Consider the following 22,799-nt stretch of genomic DNA (forward strand, 5'->3'; position numbering starts at 1 on the left):
GGAATAGTCCCACTGAATTTAAGGGGACTACTCCAGGAGTAAGGTGCTGCTAATAAGTCAGAGTAAGGGTATCACAATGTGGCCCACAATGGCCTTGAAAGAGCTTGCAAAGAAGAGCAACATTTTTATGTATGAACCAAACTACTGCTTTTTCCAGGCTCCCTAATATAAAATCATCTCAGTCAGGTAAAATTCACACACAAAAAAGCATTAAAACAGAAAATAAAAAGCACTGACTTGTAGCAATGCACTTTATTCTGGAGAGGTGCCATCAGAATTCCAAAGTGGTGCAAGGTAGGTGTGTACACTTTTATCTAAATTTTTAGTATCTCAGCACCACTGGTTGTGACGCATAAGTTGCTGGAATCACACCAGAAAAAATCTGACATCATGTAAAAGAATTAATGGGGTACATTTATCTATCTCTGGTACACTACTTTGAAAATGTTCTCCCCTATTATATCTCAAAGTACCACTGGCACTCAGTGACGTAAGGTAACAGATATACCCAGAAGGTGACCTTGATGGAAAGTCTGAAGGTGTAGTGGAACATTCTTTAAATGTTTTTGTAAGTATTAAAAAAAAAATCAATATTTAATATTTACATTTCATTTTTGAGCTGTGTTCTCTGCAGATCAGACTTGCTTGAACCCCTGCCCCATAAGGGCACCTTACACGTAAACAGAGATACTTTAGTTACTCCTTTAACTGTGTTTTATTAAAGAGGTTACATCATGTCAGCTGAAGATTTTTAGAAGCCTTAATAAACTGTAAACCCCATCATCACTTCATTTTGCTTACGACCAATACAGAAGGGGGTGAAGATCTACCTGCCAGCGTTCTTGACAAATCCAATATCTGCCAGTACTTGTTGGCAGATGTCACAGCAGAAGCATTCTGGATGCCAGCTATTATTCATAGCTTTAATAACACGACCGATAATGAACTCACCTGTAGGTAAATAAAATATCTGGATGTTAAAAAATAAAACAAAAGTTGTTCTAAATACCAAAGTGCTTTAAGTAACACTGTATCAGACAAAGTAAAAAAAAACAAAAACTCCCAGCTTGCGGGTTCAGGTATATGGCTCCAAGGGCTCTGGTTCTCAACCTTATTCTTGGCTAAAAATCCAAAGCAAATTCCCTTACTCTGTGTGTATATAAAGTCTGCTGCAGTTTCCACGGTATGCATCCGATGAAGTGAGCTGTAGCTCACGAAAGCTCATGCTCAAATAAATTGGTTAGTCTCTAAGGTGCCACAAGTACTCCTTTTCTTCTTACTAACAAAGCACTTCCCCTTCTAGCTAACACTTCATTTACCCACCCTTCTTCATACACTTCATTTTCTGTATATCTGAGTTTTTCTTTTTCCATCCCTCACCTTTTTCAGTCATCTGATCTCTTATGCTGTTTTGGTATTCATGCAGTTCTTTATTCTGCATAACTTTTTCCTAATTACTTTCTCCTTTCTTCTCTGAGTAAACCAGCAGATTAGCAGGATTTTTGTTTTTATTTATACTCCAGTAGTTCCCAAAAGGCTCTAGGCACTTTACAAATGCAAAGAAAGACTCAGTCCCGGCTCTGAAGAGCATACCATCTACTGAAGGATGAGCGAATGGGATACAACACAGATCATGTGATGATAGATGCACTTCTTGCTGGCCAAGCAAAATGAGGCCTCACACTCAACTTGATGTCATTTCTCTATTGGTCTGTCTAACATGGTAACTTTTGAAGACCACGTCTAATTTTACTGACACTCAGAAAAACTGGAAAAAAAAGTTACTTATATTTAGTAACTGGAGGTTCTTCTGAGTGCTGATTCCTATGTGTATTCCACTGTGGGTGATTGACAAGAAGTACTCAAATAGGAGGGTGAGAGGTTGTAGATGGCAGAGCCGAACAAAGGATTGCTGTTCCAAAAGATGCATCAGCAGAGGTGCCACGGCACAGCGTCTAATAAATGTGTGGACTGAGTGCCATGTAGCTGCCTTACAATTATCAAGTAGAGGCACTCCTATTGAAAAGAAGCCATAGATGTTGCTTGCGTTCTTGCGGAATGAGCTCTTACCCTATGAGGAGGGGGAAGATTTGCTCTGATATCAGTTGTCTACATGCAGGCCAACATCCATTTTGAGATTCTTTGAGAGAATATAACCTGACCCTTGGCCCTGTCCATTATGGTGACAAATAGTCCAGAGGATTTCCTGATTGTTTTCAGGTTATGAAAGGCTAAGGCTTTCCAAACACTGAGGGAATGGAGCCTCCTTTCTTCTGAGGATGTGTGAAGTTTTGGGACAAATGCAGGTAAGCGGATAGGCTAGTTCAGGTGAAACTCAGACTGGGGGTGAATTTAGGGTACAAATGTAATGGAAGCTTGTCCTTATGCAATATAGTGTAAGGAGGATCTGCCATCAATGCCCCAAGCTCACCAAACCACCTGGCTGAGGTGATGGCTACCAGGAATGTGACCTTCATGGATAGGAGAGACATGAAGCAAGAAGCTAATGTTTCAAATGGAAGCTTAGTGAGCACTGAGAAAACAAGGTTCAAGTCCCACTGAGGAATAGACTTTTTGATAGGCCGAAAGGTTCTGATTAGACCTTTCCAGAATTTGCTAGTCGGAGAGTGCGCAAAGATCGAGTAGCCCCGTGAAGGCAGATGGTTGCCAAATGAACCCATGAGGAACTTACAATCTTGTTGTCTGCATAGAAAGAATAGAGTCCAGAATGAGAGGAATATCTGTGGATTCTAGAGAAATACATCTTTGATACGCCCAGATGGCTTGGTTAGGTAATATTTTCTAGTGGAATCCTTCCTACTATTAGAAAGGACATTCTGAACAGCTTCAGAACACAATTGCTCTAAGCAGGATGCCCATCCACAAACCAAGCTCTGGGAGGAAGCAGATGTGGGTTGGGATGCCTGATTTTGCCATTCCTCTGAGTCAGAAGATTGGGAAACATAGGAATAATGATCAGTACCCAAAAACAACATGCGTAGGAGGTTCAGGAATCAAAACTTCTGGGTTAGTTGGGGGCGACAAGAATAACTCATGCATTGTCCTGTCAAATCGTGTGCAAATCTTGAGGCAGGAGCGGTAGTGGCGGGAGGACATAGTTCAGATGGTCTGACCATGGAAGGAGTAAAGCATTGCCTTGTGAGTGGTGACCAAAGGCTCTTTTGGAGCAGTATACGTAGCATTTCCTCTTTGTTTGGGAGGTAAATAGGTCCCTGGTGGAGGTCCCCCCACAGAGCGAAAATATTGTTCATCACAGAGTTGTGTAGCTCCCACTTGTGATCGACTTGCAAAGTGTCTGCTGAGACACACGTTCTGGTTCCTTCAGAGGCAGACTGCTGACAGGGTAATCCGACTGCTGATGCACCAGTTCCACAGACTGACCATTTCTGCACACTTAGGGGCAGATCTCGTGCCTCCGATTGCTGATCTAAAAGACAGTTGTGATATTGTCGGCATGGTGAAACTGAATGAACGGGAGAAAGGTTTTGCAAGCCTGTCAAACCGCTCATAGCTCTAGAACACTGATGTGAATTGAATGTGATTCTTGAGATGTCCAGGTGTCTTGTGCTGTACGGTTGTCCATGTAAGCTCCCCAACTCAACAGAAATGTGTCGGCAATCATCACCCTTTCTGGTATGAAGGCGAGGAAAGGAACACCGACACAAACCTGATGGGGATTTTTCCACCATGACAGGAACAATATCACTTTGGTGGTAACAGTCACTAGGTGCTCGTGCGCTGTAGGTTTGGTAAGTACAAAGTCAGAAGCCACGCTTGTAGGCAACAAGGTGAGTCTTGCAAAAGGCATAACATATGCATGAGGCCATATGGCCTCAGAGAGAAAGACAGATCTTGACAGGCACCCTGGGCTTGGTTATGAACTGGTCCATGATAACATTCATAGCCTGAAACCTGTCTCTTGGAAAGTAAGCCCCTGCATGATTAAACTTAAGGATGCCCCAATGAAGTCCAAAGTTTAGGGATAAGAACACATTTTTTGGCATTTATGCTAATCCCCAGAGAGGAGAGGAGTTGTAGCAACTGTCACCTGGCCTCTTGGCGTGATCTCTTGACAAGGAGCCATTCATCGAGGTAGGGAAGATGGTGAAATCACAGCATCTGATATAGACTGCTTTGACAGAGAACACCTTGGTAAAGACCCTGGGGAAGGTAGCAATGCTGAAAGGGAGTACTCTGTAGTGAAAGTGAGTGGCGGTGACTATGAATCTGAGAAAGCACTGATGAGTGGGGCATGGTGGATGTCCATGTAAAAGTAGGCATCCTTCATGTTAAGAGCTGTAAACCACTTGTCTTTTTCCAGAGATTGAACTACCATGCCAACATGATCATGCAAAACCTGAGTGTGCAAATAAAGCGGTTGAGATGGTGGTGGTCAAGACTAGATCTCCAACTGCCTTTCTTTCTGGAAACTGGGAAATACGTCAAGTAAAAAACACTTATTTGGTACTGAAGAGCAACCCGCTTTATTGCTCTTTGCTGTAAGAGATTCCACTTCTCGTCTGAGAATGTTCTCATAAAAGTGGTCTCCGAGAGTGAGGAGGGAAAGGGGGTTTTGGAGGAGGTATAGGTACAAACTCTATTATACAGCCAGAATGGATAATGCTGACCATCATTTCTTCATTGTTATTGCACTCCAGGTGTTGAAAAGGAGTACTAGTGACCCCCAAGGAGTGTGCTGGCAGTCAGGACATGTTGGACTTAGTGGTTTATAGCTCCCGTCAAAAATAACGTTTCGCTGAGGGCTGGGATTGGAATGAGGAATCTGCTGCAGAAGAAGCAGGTCTTTTGAACTCGCTGACTATTAGGGGTTGCTCATAAGGTCTCAGGTGGAAGAACTGTTGAGCCATCAGTCTATCTACAGTCTACCTGTATCATTGAAGGTGGAATATTCTCTTCAGGGTAGGTGCATATATGCCCAGGGAGCAGAGGATGGCCCTGGAGTCCTTTAAAGTGTGTAAGGACTTATCCATCTTCTGATTAAACAGATGAGTCTCACTGAAGGGAAGATCCTCAGTGGTGTACTGGACTTCCCTGGGATGCGCTAAAGTATGAAGCCATGACTCCCTGTGCATCAAAATTCTCTGAGTTCTGGATGCATGGAGTGCATGCGTACCCACAGTGGAATACAGACAGGGACCAGCACTTGAAGAAGAAGCCTGAGTTGCACACAAATGCCCATATGGTGCTCCAGGCAGAGAAGCATTGTGAGATCATAGGTAACTCAACCAGTCATTATTCGCTCCGTCCATTGCATTTTCATATGTCAATCCAGGGCTTAAATTCAGCTGGAGCCATCCAGTGGGGCGCTCCAGTAAATATTTTGAAACCTGCAGAAGCCCTGGTGTGAGCAGAGCCCCAAACCTCAGCGCGCACCGCGGGGCAGAAGCCCCATGCCCCAGCGCCTTCTGTGAGGCTGAAGTTCAAGGCTCCAGGAAATACTGGGGGGAATTTAAGCCCTGCTTCAATCCCATTGGTGAAATGAATCAGCAAATGGAACTGCTGGTCAGGACTGAGGTGCTTTGCCAGACTACTGGGGGTGTGAAGGTTTAGGACTGGAAGATTGGGGGCTCCTTCAGATCAGGAGCTATATTGGTTGAGTAGGAGTGAGACTCGAGAGTTGCACTGTAGCTCCATCCACACTGTGCCTAGCTCAGGCAAGATCATTTACCTTTGCCCAGTCACAAGTGTTTTAGTTCATCTAAACAGTATCCATTTGGTATTGCAGGCAGAGAGATTTGTCAAGGGGAGAGATGACCAAGAAGGCAGCAGAATTAGGGTGGGGGGACGGCACACCAGGAGCTTGTGGGGAGAATGGAGGAATGCATTGAGCCCCTCATCTGTGCAATGTGGTTGGCCTACAGAAAGAACGAACTCCGTCATCCGTCTAGTTAGTCATACATTTGTGTTTGTTTGTTTGTTATACACACTAAATTCCCCTTCCCACATCTTCCCTCCACCATTCAACCCCCTCTGCCCACAGCAATCCCTAGCTTTAGATATAGTGTCCATAAGCCCCTCTCTGCCAGCATTCAACCTCTTCCCTTCATACAAATAAGCAGTTCACACATAAGATAAATAAGTAGCTTCCTGTAGATGTCAAGAAAACAGTGAGGCTTCAGGAGAGATTTAAATGAGGGGAGGGTAGTGACTTTTCAGACCAGCTCAGGAAAGGCATTCCATGCACAGGACAGTGTTGAAGAAAGCTGAGAAACGATTATGGGAGGAGCAGGCAATAAGGGTGTGATTGTCATTCCATATTCTTTATGAAAATACGCTTTTGATATAAATATGACATAACTGAGATATACTTTATGCAAGATGGCTCACGTGAGGTATCATTGGAAAGGTTATGATTTACTATTTATACGATTATCCTATTTATATGCATGTATCATTTCTGTATCTGAAATTAGGAATATTGACTATGTATCTGTATTTCAAATGTGCTACTTTGGGGGATGCCCACTGCCAACACTTCAGATACAACAATGGAAAAGCCAGACAGGGCGGATGGCCCATCAACAAGGACAATGGACTGTAAAAAAAAGCTTAATCTTCCTGTGAACCTGTGGGTCAGCCTGTGAAGAATGGCTACAAGGGCCCCACAGAGTCAGGTGGTCTTGTCACATGATACTAAAACATTACTTGGGACTTCTTTTAACTTTCCACTGTAAGGAAAGGGGGGTCCAACTAGGACACAAAGGACTCCCGCCTTATGCAAATACTATTTAAGGGTGGGGAGTGAGGTAACCCAGGTCATCAGTTCTCCCCTGCTACCCAACCCAAGATGACTGCTGGAAACAACGAAGACTGAACTGGAGGAAAGAACTGAACCCTGCTGGAAGGGCGTTTGGCCTGTGAAGAAGATTATTAGAACCACATTTAGGGTGAGAACATACATGTAACCAGTTTCTTTAGTGTAGTAAGCTTAGTTTGTGTGCTCTGTTTTATTTTCTTAGTAATCTGCCTTGTTCTGTCTCCTACCTCCTTAACTACTTAAAATACACCTTTTATAGTTAATAACTTTATTTCTGGTTTATAATATAACCCAGATTATATGATTTCTAACTGGGAGAATGAGAAGTTGTGTATACCCTCCTCCACACTGGAGGGAAGAGGCTAATTTCTTATAATTTTGGTTTTGTACTCCAAGGGAGGGTGGACATCTGGGTGCTGTGGCAAGCTCCTTAAGCTGAGCCTTCCCAGAACGGATCTCTGGCTCTCTGTGCAGCGGGGTGTGGCCCTGCCTGTGTGCTTGGCTGGAAAACGCTGGGGAGCCTATCCCAGCAATGTGAGGTAAAGGGAACTCAGGCTGGCAGAATAGTCTGACTCCGTGTGCTTGGTGTAATCACAAGGATTCCATTCTTTTCCAAGGTTATATGTTGAACTTACATTAAATGATCAGTATAAAACTTACCACACTGATGACAGCAAGGGGCAAAAAGCATCTGAAAATCATGTTCACAATACTTCCTTCCTTCAAACTGAAAATGGGAAACAAACTGGAAATTAGAGGAATAAAAAGTGTACTTCACATTTCACATCAATAATATACATACCATCACAATACTATATCATTCCCAGATGCAATTAAACTGTAAAAGATGACTTGGCTATAACAAAAATGAGACATACAGAAACAGTTTTTTGTGGTAGACAAACTGATCAACCCCTTGCATACTAAATCTATCTACCTTACGTTAACATTAAGCATGCAATATATTATTTGTTACAGTATTAACTCTGCTTTTAAAAAACTGAGAGTCTAAAGCTTTTGCTCTTTGTTATCATTTACAGTTTGTCAGACAATATTTAAGTCAGACAGGATACACAAAATCTGATGCAACATACAGTGCTACTGGCAGGAATTAACCTTTGAATTACTGGATCAACTTATAAACGCCTTTCCTACTAGGAAGCATTTTCTCTGAACCCCTCTGATCTCCTCTGCACTCTGCACTTCCTGAAAGAATGGTGCTACATATTGGAGGAAATAAGTGCAGGAGAATGTTCATGTCAAAAATCTCTGCAATTTACTGCGCAACACAACTTTCCAGCTCAGTAGTATAACGTACAGAAAAATGTAGGAAGAGAACTTCCATTCAATTAATCTGAAAAACTGATGAGGCTAAGGAAGTTCATACCTGATCTCTTTCTCAACAAAGTTCTAGATTTGGAGCTTCAAACTGGCCTGTTACAGAGTTTGAGGCTAGACACATGGCTTGAATTTAGATCTGAACTTTCTCAAAGTCCAGGGTGGTTCAGACGTGATTTTCTGGTTCAGGCTCGTCTTCACAGAAACAGACGGGAAATGATTTCAAGGAAGTGAAGGTAGTGCTGTAGAACAACTACTATAATAATATATAGGCAAACATGGCTTGGAATGAAGGGGAGAAACTGCTCATGTATGGGTGCCTTCAGGCACCTCATAACCCAGGGGACGACAATCTGCGGCTCCAGAGCCGCAGGAAGCTCTTTGGCTGCCCCCTTGCGGGCAGCTGTTTTTTGAGGGGGTGCAAGGTGCAAACTCTGGCTGGGAGGCACTTACCACAGGCAGCTCCTGGCCAGCAGCGCAGCACGGCTCTGGCCCCACGCCTCTCCCAGAAGCAGCTGTCTCCTGGCAAGTCTCTGCGTGCCCTTTGGCGGGAGGGGGCCAGCAGGTCTCCATGCGCTGTCCATGCCCACAAGCACCGCCCCCGCCCAGCAGCGTATTAATGACAAGGCCTAGGCCTAGGGCGGCAAATTTATAATAGCAGCCAGAGGCTACTTCCCTCAGCGCCAGTTTGCGCCCTCTGCCCCCGCCCCAACTCCACCCCTTCCCCACCCCCATTCCCCACCCCCTCCCTGCCCCTATTGGTCTGCTTCCCCAAATCCCTGCCCCGGCCCCGCCTCCTCTCCTGAGCGCGCCACATTCCCGCCTCTTCCCCGCTCCTTCGCAAAGCTGTTTCGCGCACAAGCACTGACAGGGAGCGGGGAGAAGCAGGACCCGGCAGCGCGCTTAGGGAAGGAGGCGGAGGCGGAGTGGAGGTGAGCTGGGACAGCAATTATTTCAGGGCCTAGGGGCAGCAAAATCTTTAATCCGCCACTGCCCCCACCAATGGGAGCTGTGAGGACAGTGCTGGGGGCAGAGGCAGTATGCACAGCTGCCTCCCTTGAACCAGGGGCACGCAGAAACGTGCCAGCCGCTTCCGGGAGCAGCGTGGGGCCAGAGCCCTGCTTCACCGCTAGATGGGAGCCACCTGTGGTAAGCACCTCCCAGCCACAGCCTGCACCTCGCACCCCCTCCCGCACCCCAACCCGCTGACCCAGCACAGAACCACCTCCTGTACCCAAGCTTCCTCCCAGACCCCACAACCCACTTCTGCACCTCAATCCCTTACCCCAGCCCAGAGCCCCCTCCTGTTTATATTCAAATCAAATGGCAGAAGTCGCATTAGAAGTATTGGTGAGTGGTGATAATTTTAATATACTCAATTATTATTAGTTGATAAATTCTAACTCTACAAGGAGCTTTGCGTGTGATGCGGGTCTCGAAATATTTTGGTCAAAGACAAAAACAAAAAATGGCTCTTCTTCTTTGAAAGGTTGCCGATCCCATCGTAACCAGATGCAAATGCTAACTATGTTAAAACTAGACATCTCATTATGTTTACTATAAAATGTTCGGTATTTTACAAATTGAGACAACCATTAAAATGGAGTCAATAGGAAGCATTTTCAACTGGAAACTAAAAAACAAAACAAACAGTGAATATTAAGCATAAATTAGGAATAGTATAACATTTACACATTAGCTCCTGTATATTACTCTATTATGATTCTCTAAGGATCAGAGAATTTTTATCTTTATGAACCATTATACAGCAGGGTGAGTCACACTGAACTGTCTAGCAGGGTGGCGATTTTATGATGCAGACTGCTCTCCACTATCAACTTGAGATCCCAAGCTTAGTTCTCATGCTGAACGTCACTGCGGGCACTAGAAATGAAAAGCCAGTGTTCTACAGTGAGTCATCCAACCTGTCTGATGTTAGCACAAATCAAATATGCCAAACACTCAGTAACGTCATACAGCATAATGCTATAAAACAGATTATGTATAAGAGTTGGAAAGGATCTGGACATGAACATATAAGAGTATGAAATCTGAATGCTTCCTGTTTTGTGTTATTGAGTGATACAATGGAGCTCTATCTATACATGTTAACTCTGTTTGGGGATCATTGCCACTGCACGCAAATCTACATACGCCCAACCTGAAGCAAATACTCACCAGCAACCACACACCAAAAACACTAACCCAGGAACCTATCCTTGCAACAAAGCCCGTTGCCAACTGTGCCCACATATCTATTCAGGGGACATCATAGGGCCCAATTACATCAGCCACACTATCAGAGGCTCGTTCACCTGCACATCTACCAATGTAATATATGTCATCATGTGCCAGCAATGCCCCTCTGCCACGTACACTGGCCAAACTGGACAGTCTCTACGTAAAAGAATAAATGGACACAAATCAGACGTCAAGAATTATAACATTCAAAAACCAGTTGGAGAACACTTCAATCTCTCTGGTCACTCGATTACAGACCTAAAAGTCACAATATTACAACAAAAAAACTTCAAAAACTGACTCCAACGAGAGACTGCTGAAAAAAGTAGAGGAGACTCTTCTTCCCCATCTCTTTTGGTTTTTGTAATCTTACTTGTTAGTTTGTCACTTTAGTAGGTACAAAGTTTTCTGATTCTCAGAAATGTGATTTTCAAGTTGACATAGTGCCTTTAGCTGTGATCCTACATTTCTGTCCACCTGGCGAGGAATGCAGGACTCCTAGACCCGTAGGGAATTCCAGACTGTTACAGGCCTGGTGTAAAGCATGACTTGGATGGTGGCCATCTTAATAAAAAGTGTAAGCACTTTTGCAACCCTGCTTTCAGGAAATATTACTCTACAGACAACCTTAGATCTTTCAAATATACTGCAAACTTGACAAATCATTATCGATCAAGCAGTTTGTGCTCCAGAAAGATCCCAGGAGAAAGTATGTTTCCAGAATCACTGCAAGTGATCTGGTTCATACACAAGAAGGGGACACAAAAGTAATTTATTCCTGTCTCTCTCTATTTGGGAAACTGTGTTCTCCCTCAGATATAGAAACACCTAAAAAGAGCATTTGGTAGAAAAATGTCTGCAGAGATACTCTCTGCTGGTAGTAGTAGTAGGAATTCGTATGGTTTATTTTTAAGTTGGACCAATTAGCACGTATTTGTATCCCTATAACAGATGCTTTGACAAGAGCAAAATAAAGCTGACAGGCATTCATGGACCACCACCCAGGACTGGAAAATTATTCTTTAGAGCTCCTGAGATCAAACAAGACACTGGGAGGTTCTATTGAGCTCAGGCCTGAAGGAACTCTCATGTTCAGTCTATCCTCCTGCTAATTGGAAGTGAAAGCTAGATGCACAAGGGAACTCGAGTGCACAGAACTGTTCTGTGTAGCATAACGAAGCTCAATGGCTCTGTCATACACAGAACACCAGAGTGCATCAAACCATAGTAAACATTATAGGGCCTCTATTTCTTCACACTAGTGGGGTGAGTCTATAATGAGGTTGAGGGCCCATTCCTTAAAAGGCTCAAAGTGAGCAACACACTTGAACTATATAAAAAGAGGTAGCCTGCTGTTAACCAGAAATATCCCGTTAACTCCTAAGTTTCTGACTTGTAACAAAAGGAATATTTCATTTGCAGAAAAAGTAAAAATAAACTGAATAATGAAGCAGCTGGTAACATACAATTAAGTGCAGCACTGTAGTGCACTATCAGAAATCCACAAAATAAATGCATATTTACCCACCTTTTCTGATCCTGCATCCAGCATTCAATAATATAAACTGTACAACTCAGGATTTATTGTGAAGATGGCAGTTTAACAAGATGCACAACAGATGCTGCTTAGTTTACTAAGATTTTAATTTTTTTATTTTGTTTTGCTTTATTTTTAACATGTAAGTTGATTAGAGAATTCGTATTGCATAGGGTTAATTTAATGGCTATTTTATATATATATATTTAAAATTGAGGGTGTTCAGTTATATATAATTTTAAATCTAGATGGACTCCAAAAATCTGTCATACTTGTTTCTAATAACAGGAACACAGAAATATAGGAATTGCCAAATTACGAGACTGGATCAGAACAGTGGTCAACTTAGTACAGTATTCTGTCATCAACAGGGACCAGTACCAGATAGTTCAGAACAAGGTTCAAGAAACCCTGCAGTAGTTAGTTATGGTGTAAGGTGCCCCAGGGAAAGTTTACTCCTATTCCCCAACAGTAGAGGTTATATTATGCCCTACAACATGTTAAGGGTTTATATCCCTTCCGAAATTCCTCAGGGTATTTCTTTTACCGTATAATTACTATTATAACTTGGATATTCTTACTATCCATAAATGTCTAATCCTTTTTGGACTCCTTCTCAACTTCTGGCCTCAAGGAGATTGCAGTGAGTTCCACAAGCTAGTTTTGCATTGTGTGAAAATATAATTCCCTTTACAAGATTTGAATTTGTCTTTCAATTTCAATTAATGTCTCACAGTATCAGACAGGGTGAACAGAAGTTCCCAATCTATCTTCTCTGTACCAGTCATTGTCTTCTACACATTTATCAGGTCCTCTCTCATTCCTCTCAGCTAGGATTTTCAAAGGAGCCTAGGAAAGTTAAACACTGAAATCCCACTGAAGTTCTAGCTCCTGGGGCTCTTCTGAAAATCCTAGCACATCTCTCTGATAAACATGCCAGTCTTTTCAATATCTTTACGTATGAGAGCTTATCCATGCCTCGGATCAATCTCAGCACCCATGCCTGAACTCCCTCTATTTTTGTTTTATCCTTATCCGATCCAATCTGCGCATAGTATTCCAGATGAGGGCATACCATTGGTTTATACACTGGCATTATTTTACTCTCCAGTTAGTCTCCATTCCATATGTATCTTAACATTTTGTTTGCTTTTTAACCCCTGTGGCTGCACAGTGAGTGGAGGTCTTCCTGGAGCTGGCTGCGGTAATGTTCTGCTCTTTTTCCTGTTAATACAGAATGCACTTAGGTATATGACTAGATGAAATTAGTTCATGAATTATGAAAAAAATCTTTGGTATAAAGCTTGGTTAAAATATGGGTGTTTAAATACATATTAGATAAAAATGTGATGGTTAGTGTACCTATTTTATAAAATTTAAGAGTTGTGGTAAGGGCACTTAAATGTAGTTGTGAACTAGCAGGCAAAGCAGCTACTTCTCTCAGGAGAAACCTTGCTATATCGCAATTAAAGAGGAAGACAGCAGAGTCTTCTTCGTGGCTTCTGCTAAAGATTTTACTCCTCCATTAAGTGCAGAATTGGGTCCTCGGATTGAAACCATATTGTACAAACACTGCAAATAGTACTCACACAAGTAATCAATGTACCAACATTATCTGCATTCCACATCGCTACTCTACCTGATTTAAATAAGACTACTTGTATGTTGCACCTGTGTGGAAATGTTTTAAGGATTGGGCCGTAATCTACTAATTTAGGGAGTGCCACATTATCAGCCACAAAACTCTGAAACAGCTAACTTAATCAGCACTCATTCCTGAAGCATTTCCCATAGTCTGACTTGATTCTACCTTGCAAAACTCCACACACACGGTAAACAAATTTTGGGGGGGGGAACAAGCAAGTAAAATATTGATTTCATTAAAATATTGTAAATTGAGGTTAGTAGAATTTGTGCCTCCACTGGTAAATTTTCGTAACAATTTTGCAAGCATGTCTCAAATGCAAAATGTGTTCATAGTGAAGGAAGAATGAGTAACTTGCACCAAGTTACCTTGATATTGCTCACATGTCAGTTACTCAGTTCCATACCCTTGCATGACAATTGCTTTTAAATGTTCTACAAGTGTTGGCTGCAGATTTTTTTAAAATGCCCGAAGAGCAATAATTGTTGCCTCAAAGAAGGCAATAACGTCCAAACACAAAGACCAAGACTTTTTTTCCCCTTTAAATATGTGCCCCAGTTAGGCTCCGAACTATGTGAATCAAATTTTCAAAAATGAAACTGATGGGTGCTTTGAAAAATTGGGCCACTTACTTACGAACCTCAATAAGGATTTAGGGCTCTGATCCTGTTCCCATTGAAATCAACGGCAATGGTAACCTTGAGTTCAGTGATGCAAGATAATGCCGTATGTGCCTAACTTAAGCACCCATTCTTTGAAGTCTCATCCCCAATATTTTAATAATACTTTGTCCTTCTACAGCACATTCTTCCAAAGTTTCACAGACAAGTTCATCATCACATGCCCTTCCTAGCTAAGAATTATCCTCATTTTACAGGTTTCAGAGTAGTAGCCGTGTTAGTCTGTATCCGCAAAAAGAAAAGGAGTACTTGTGGCACCTTAGAGACTAACAAATTTATTAGAGCATACGCTTTTGTGAGCTACAGCTCACTTCATCAGATGCATTCAGTGGAGAATACAGTAGGAAGATACATATACACACAGAGAACATGAAACAATGGGTGTTACAAACAGTGTGTATGGTAACACTGTGGGGGAGGGGGGGCGCAGAGGGCTCTGCGTGTTTCCCTCACCTGTGGGTACCTCCCCTGAAGCTCCCACTGGCCACACTAACCCGTTCCTGGCCAATGGGAGCTTTGGGGAAGGTACCCACAGGCAAGAGCAGCGTGCAGAGCTCTCTGCCCCCACCCCCCACCTCCACCCCTCGGGGCCCCAGGGACGTGGTGTGGCCGCTTCCCGGAGCGGTGCCACAGGGGTGGCAATCCCACAGGTCGGATCCAAAGCCCCGAGGGGCCGGATCCGGCCCGCAGGCCGTAGTTTGCCCACCCCTGGACTAGATGATCACAGTTGTCCCTTCTGGCCTTAGAATCCATGAATAAACCACATCCATTGGCTCCTGTGTTTCTTCCAGCTTGGCCAGACAATCTGTGCTTTCACACCAGAGACAAGAATGTTAAGGGAGACATTAAATAGATAATGGGGGAGGGGAGAGGCATTTGCTTCATTCTTGATGCAAAGAGCCTAGATACATCCAAACAACACAGGGGCACTTGCTTATGCTCTTTGAGACTATTCACATATGGCTGTGTGTGAGCACTAAAGGGATTTTAACCTTTTTGGGTTAGGTGTGAACATAGGCTGAGTTGTGATTTAAGCCCTTTTTTCTACTGTGCCACTAAAATGATACCCAAGAACTGCTCCAACATCTGAGGATTTGCAGAATTCCTGCAGGATTGGATCCTCAAGCCAGCCAAAGAATAACAAATTCTCAGCAAGCTCACAGCAATCAGCTTGCCCCAGTCTCCTCTCCTACCAGCCAGTATGCTGCACGCACTCCTTCCAGATACCTTCTGGCAACTACTACAGTATGCCCCAGATATAGATCTCATCCTGATCAAGTCCCAGTTAATGGCTTCTACCCAATTGCCTCTTCAAACCTGTTCTCCTTCCCTTCTCCCAGTAGCCTTGCCTCACTCTGTTATTTATTTCTCTGTGCTTGACTGTCTCTTTCCCATCCACTTCTCCACCTCTGCCCAGGCTTGCCCTTCCCTACCTCTGCTTTTGCAGCCCTATAGTTCTCAGTACTCTTTTCCCCCTCACAACCAGGCATCCTCCTGCTTCCGGATGCTTTTCCCCTCCTTACCTAGCAGTTTGTGCTGCTCTGAAACCAAGCTCCTGCTCCCACTACTCCACTCAATAGCCCAGCTCACCTCCAGTTGTATCTCCTTCACTCTTGAATTAGAAATAGAACCAGTGAAAATAAAGATGCAAGAGATGCGTTTGGTGGAAAGTCCAAAGATTCTGACTGTACAGGAAAACAGGAAGGGCCAGGGGACGTGGCAAGTGTTAACTGAAATAATAATATTGCTTCTTTTCACACTGCATCATGTCAGAAGCACCTTAGAAGTGCTAGACAATGTGAATAGGTTAGTAAGAGCTGGTTTATTCCATTCTGAGATTGTAATGTGACATAAATCTTTCCATGCTGCTGCTCTAGGTATTTTATGTGATTACACGGGATTGTAAGCATTTGGGCAGTGACCCTACCTTTATCCATTTTGTAAAGTGCCCCATACATTTAAAGTGGTGAATAAAGGGTTATTATATATAAACTAAGACATAAAATAACCATTAAATAGAAGTATCTATAATGGACCAGTATTTAACGGCTGTGATTGGGCTAGGATTGCCTCGTGGCAAAAGCACGGGACTGGGATGAAGGAAATCTGAGTTCTAGTCCCATTGTGGCCACAGACTTCCTGTGTGGCCATGGAAAGTCACTTAGAATAGGATTTTCAGAAATGCACAAGAGAGTTAGGCACTTTGAAAAATCCTTCTCAAACTTTCTAAGCCTCCATTCCTCATCTGTCAAATACCGTATGGACAATACTTGCCTATCTCCCAGGCGTTAGCCTGTCCTACACAAATCACTCAATATTTTCTAGACTGGTCAAAAGCTCTTTCTAAGGTCACTTTGTACTAGGTGAAAATAGCCCACCCACAGCCTGAATCCCCATGAAAGAGAAAAGAGGTTGGGAAAATTGGATTAAAATTAAAATATACATTTGACCTGAGAGAACATACATTTTAGAAAAATATGCTAAAGCGCCCTTAAATTCAATGTTTAACGATTGATTTAGAATATCCCCAGATTGCTATGCCAAGGAACTGCATAACAAAAGTGATACAAGTTCTGACAGTATAATACAATGGAATGAGCAAAGCATTAACTCAGAATTGTTTTAGTTTTATTAGTTTAAAATGCTAAACCTTATTAGAAATGGTCCTGAAGTAGTATACCTGATCCAAATCCCATCATACTCTTGGTACATTCAAATCTGAATCTGAACAGCACGTCATGGGCTCATCTCTAATAGAAACACTCTGGGTGAAATCCTGGCCATAATGAAGTCAATAGGATCAGGATTTTACTCTCTACATTACATTTCATTTTAGTAGCTGTGTTTTCTGCGTGCTTCCAGTACAACGTACATAATGTGTCTTTATAGGCAAAACTCCTCCACTCCCACATTATGTACGTGTCATAGAAATGTCCCATAATGTGTCTTTAAAGGCAAAACTAGAAATGTCTCTACTTCTTTCTGCCTCTGCTGGATATTTCTTTTCAAAGAATGCTCCTACCATTCTGTGATAATATTTTATAAACAAATGAACTATCAGTATTTATCATTTGTACATTATAGAAAATAAAAGCCAAGAAACTCATGGGAGAAAAACATTTTAAACACCTTACCTCATAAAAGAGCCCTTCAGGGAACTGCTGAAAGCACTGGGCACACACAAAACACTGTTCATGGTACAGTTCACCATTGCTGTTAACAATCTTCTCAGCAGGTGCAAAGCCCCCTTTGCAGCGCTCACATATGGCATTTGCAAGAGCATTTGCCATATTACTGTAACAAAAAACAAACCAAAAAGAGATTGTTGATCTTTTCTAAAATGAGGGGATAAAGAAAAAGGAAACACTCAGTTCCACTGATTTGATTTCATTTGTCTTTTGAAAAGCCAACTGTCCCGATCAAACTTCCACTGAAGTCATAGAAATCTTTCCACTGACTATAATGGGAGTTGCAGCAGTCCCTTAATGGAGGAAAAAGTTGTGAGATGTTTCAATTCTTTTTCTCAAAGCAGCACCCTATTCTAAGAAATTTTGGTCAAAAATGTATGTTCAGGCTTGTATGAGGGGAAAAAAATAGGTTATATTTTCATTCAATCAACCACTACAAGAAAGAAAATGGAAATAAACAAATTACAATGATTATGGAAGACAAGAGCCAATTTCATCAGTAATTAAAGATGTTTCCCTATCTGAGATCAAAGCAAGAATATTGTTCTGAAAGTGAATATCAATTCAAAATATCTGAGGCATCAATAAAAAGGATAGAACATATTTAACATAACTGCTATGGCAGAAATAATCAAGAGGTAAGGAATGGTACATGGTAAAAAGTGTTCTTTAGATTTATCCATTTTGAAAAATGACTTGAAGCTACATGGAATTTGAATAAGAGATTAGGAAAACTTCCAAATAATGCTTGGGTGTGCTTCTTAAAGGCATGTAGTAATAACATTATAATACAACATTTGCAAATATCAGAGGGACTAAACTCTAACTTTTAAGGACAAATCCTCATCTGCAATAAATCAACACAGCTCCTTTGCAATCAAATGAGGAACTCCTCTAAAATTTCAAATTCCATGCTTGATTTTTCACACTGCAAGAGGCTTTCTTGCTTAAATCTAAATTCTCAAAACTTAAGTCTTTGAGACTAAGTTTTGTACTAAATACTTATCTGTAAAATGGAGAATGCACAGGACAACTCTTAATTTTCATAATATCTGACAAATGTTAATAAAACATGTTCTAGAGTGTATACAAGAACAATTTCAGGTATTCTAATTTGTTGGTAATCTGATTTGATCCAAACAATCAGAAATTTAGAAAACAATCTCTATTTTATTCTTCAAAAATAAACATTTTATTGTTCAGAAAAAAAATCATGCTCTATCTATAAATATAAAAGGCTCAATCCCACACAAGGTGCTGAGTGCCCGTGACTCCCATTAATTTCCCATTAATAGGAGTTGGAGGATGCTCAGCACTTTGTGCAGAATCAATCTGATACAAAGTACTAGCAAGTATACATTTGATTAAATAGTTGAAAGCTGCTCTATTCCTTATCCTGTTGTACCACACAAAAGGCTAACCCCTGGTTAAAGAAAGACTTGACTAGTTATTATTAATGGGCTGCTTTTTTCTATTCTACAGCACTTTACAGAAAAAGGGGTCTTCCAGAGAGATACCTGCATGAACAAAATCCCTGACAAAGAGTATTAAACCAAGAACATTTTATCCCACAGGGGTTTCAGTCAAACATATACAAAAATAAATGCTTGGAGCGAACAGCTGTGTTTAAGCTGCATATCTAACTGCCTTTCTCCACAATCTATTTCCATCAAAACCATTGTGCTTTATGGAAGAGAACTGAATCGCTTAATTTGTCATACCCAATAACAGAATAAACTGGATTTGACGCGAATATTGATCACAATATAAACTGTGACCTTTCTTTAGAGCTCAACAGCTCTTGAATACTAAGCATGATAAAAGAAGACTACAGCTTAGAATTCAACTTTCAGCATTTGTCAGATATGAAATAATCTAGGCAACAGCATAAAATGAAGAAACTTGGAAAATTACAGCTTCAAGCAAAACAAAGCCTTATAACCCTCCTTTCTCCCAAAAAATGCACAAATATTTCTTCACTTTCCTTTGAGAAATATGTATTCCTATAGCACTACTGATGAATGTAGAATGGTTTTCTATTGTTACCAATGGGACAGTATACATTTCCCCCATAACTTACAGAACCTAAAATCAGAAGTCTCACAGAGCACATAGTCTATTTTACAAATCCAATCTAATACGTGTAATTGAAATAAAACTTACTGAAATTAAAGTATGGTTTTGTTTACAGCAACTGTTGCAAGTTTTAGTAGAGATCAAAACTAGAAATATATCATAGGAATAGTAAGGTTTACATTAGAGAGTGGTTCAAACACATTCTACATGAAATTTCACTGAAAAAAAACCAACTTCAGATTTTAAAATGATTTTACCACAGTAACATCCCAACCTGAAAAAGTGAACTTACAATCTTGCATAAAAGTCACAAAATTCTTTGTATACTTTTATGTCACTGTGCCTACGTTGTAATTTTGACACTGCTTTCTCGCCTTCATTTCCATTGGTATTATGGACATCATGAATACCCCTGTGTGGAACTTCTTCATTCTCTGGAATCATATAGGAGTGAGCTCTGTTTTGGAATTCCATATTTTCCATAATTGGAAATCCAATTAATTTAATTCTTATTTAAAAAAAAAATCAACTGCTACAGTGCAGAGAAGCTGCAGACAATAAAGTTGTGAGAAACAATATGCGGGACTTCCCCTTGTTCCCAGCAAAGTGATTTACTTCCACAGTTTCACATCAGTTAGCCAGGCTTGCCGAGCTCTCTGCTAGAGTTTCAAGTTAAAAGTTCACCAGCAGAGGAGTTACAATGACATGCTGTGATTTGCTAAGATCCACTGGAACGCATTCCATTACAAGATGGTAAATCAAACTTGGGAAGTACGTACAGTCTTCACTATCTATTGCTGATAATAAGAATTCCATTCAGACATAGAAGAGCTATTTTATGATAAGCATACATGACTCAACATATTCACTGTCAAACTCATCAACAGTTACTATTTATTGGGGAAAATGATTCCAATAATACTGTATCATGAACACACCAAGAAAAGTATTCTATATCATTAGATACAGATTGCTTTAAAGTTCTGTTAGACTAGATTGTAAAATTAGTCTTTTACAATGTGTGCGCCTTATGTATCTTCTCAGTCAAATGTGCTGAGTTTACTGATAAACATTTTTCTTTCTGCCAGCATTGCAGAGAAGATATAGCTATAAGTGGATCGGTTATTTTCCATTTTGTCTCACACATCATTAGCTGAACTGCCAAATAAGTTCTAGTTGCTGATGTAAGAAGCAGAAACAAATAATCTTGATTTTCAGTTACCAAGTTGTGTTTACAGAACTGCACTGACAGATAAATCCCATATAGATCCGAAAGCTGAATGAATTTAATATGGCTATTAGGGAAGGGAGCAGGGGAAGCAGATTATAAGGATGTCAATCATCCTATCATCACAATGTGAAGCTCAAATGTGGCGGCAGCGTGATGAGAGGAGGCAGGATTCAATGCTGAGGCTGCTGGAGGACCAAACCAGTATGCTCCAGTGTATGGTTGAGCTGCAGCAAAGGCAGCTGGAGCACAGACTGCCACTACAGCCCCTGTGTAACCAACCGCCCTCCTCCCCAAGTTCCATAGCCTCCACACCCAGACGCCCAAGAACGCGGTGGGGGGGCCACCGGCCAACCAGCCACTCCACCACAGAGGATTGCCCAAAAAAAAGAAGGCTGGCATTCAATAAATTTTAAAGTTGTAAACTTTTAAAGTGCTGTGTGGCATTTTCCTTCCCTCCTCCACCACCCCTCCTGGGCTACCTTGGTAGTCACCCCCCTATTTGTGTGATGAATGAATAAAGAATGCATGAATGTGAAGCAACAATGACTTTATTGCCTCTGCAAGCAATGATTAAAGGGAGGAGAGGAGGGTGGTTAGCTTGCAGGGAAGTAGAGTGAACCAAGGGGCGGGGGGTTTCATCAAGGAGAAACAAAGAGAACTTTCACACCGTAGCCTGGCCAGTCATGAAACTTGTTTTCAAAGCTTCTCTGATGCGTACTGCACCCTCCTGTGCTCTTCTAACCGCCCTGGTGTCTGGCTGCGCGTAACCAGCAGCTAGGCGATTTGCCTCAGCCTCCCACCCCGCCATAAACATCTCCCCCTTACTCTCACAGATATTGTGGAGCGCACAGCAAGCAGTAATAACAGTGGGAATATTGGTTTTGCTGAGGTCTAAGCGAGTCAGTAAACTGCGCCAGCGCGCCTTTAAACGTCCAAATGCACATTCTACCACCATTCTGCACTTGCTCAGCCTGTAGTTGAACAGCTCCTGACTACTGTCCAGGCTGCCTGTGTACGGCTTCATGAGCTATGGCATTAAGGGGTAGGCTGGGTCCCCAAGGATACATATAGGCATTTCAACATCCCCAACAGTTATTTTCTGGTCTGGGAATAAAGTCCCTTCCTGCAGCTTTTGAAACAGACCAGAGTTCCTGAAGATGCGAGCGTCATGCACCTTTCCCGGCCATCCCACGTTGATGTTGGTGAAACGTCCCTTGTGATCCACCAGGGCTTGCAGCACTATTGAAAAGTACCCCTTGCAGTTTATGTACTCGCCAGCATGGTGCTCTGGTGCCAAGATAGGGATATGGGTTCTGTCTATGGCCCCACCACAGTTAGGGAATCCCATTGCAGCAAAGCCATCCACTATAACCTGCACATTTCCCAGGGTCACTACCCTTGATATCAGCAGATCTTTGATTGCGTGGGCTACTTGCATCACAGCAGCCCCCACAGTAGATTTGCCCACTCCAAACTGATTCCCAACTGACTGGTAGCTGTCTGGCGTTGCAAGCTTCCACAGGGCTATCGCCACTCACTTCTCAACTGTGAGGGCTGCTCTCATCTTGGTATTCATGCGCTTCAGGGCAGGGGAAAACAAGTCACGAAGTTCCATGAAAGTGCCCTTACACATGCGAAAGTTTCGCAGCCACTGGGAATCGTCCCAGACCTGCAACACTATGTGGTCCCACCAGTCTGTGCTTGTTTCCCGAGCCCAGAATCGGCGTTCCACAGCATGAACCTGCCCCATTAGCACCATGATGCATGCATTGGCAGGGCCCATGCTTTCAGAGAAATCTGTGTCCATGTCCTGATCACTCACGTGACCGCGCTGACATCGCCTCCTTGCCCGGTATAGCTCTGCCAGATTCTGGTGCTGCACATACTGCTGGATAATGCGTGTGGTGTTTAATGTGCTCTTAATTGCCAAAGTGAGCTGAGCGGCCTCCATGCTTGCCTTGGTATGGCGTCCACACAGAAAAAAGGCACGGAACAATTGTCTGCCGTAGCTCTGACAGAGGGAGGGGCGACTGATGACACGGCTTACAGGGTTGGCTTCAGGGA

General features: G+C 42.3%; 1 protein-coding gene across 5 annotated transcripts in view; it reads right to left on the reverse strand.

Moving 5' to 3' along the window:
- LIMS1 (LIM zinc finger domain containing 1) overlaps positions 1–22,799 on the reverse strand; it is a 140,276-nt gene that overhangs the window by 22,484 nt on the left and 94,993 nt on the right. For all 5 annotated transcript variants that reach the window (XM_084617541.1, XM_084617544.1, XM_084617545.1 and 2 more), the window contains exons 2-4: positions 17,375–17,534; positions 7,460–7,526; positions 831–951 (exon numbers count right to left, since the gene is read on the reverse strand). In XM_084617541.1, coding sequence (XP_084473667.1) covers positions 831–951; positions 7,460–7,526; positions 17,375–17,534 — 348 coding nt within the window. The remainder of the gene's footprint in view (positions 1–830; positions 952–7,459; positions 7,527–17,374; positions 17,535–22,799) is intronic.

Source organism: Lepidochelys olivacea (genome assembly GCF_965140295.1).
Source record: "Lepidochelys olivacea isolate rLepOli2 genome assembly, chromosome: 1".
In the NCBI taxonomy this organism is placed as follows: domain Eukaryota; kingdom Metazoa; phylum Chordata; order Testudines; family Cheloniidae; genus Lepidochelys; species Lepidochelys olivacea.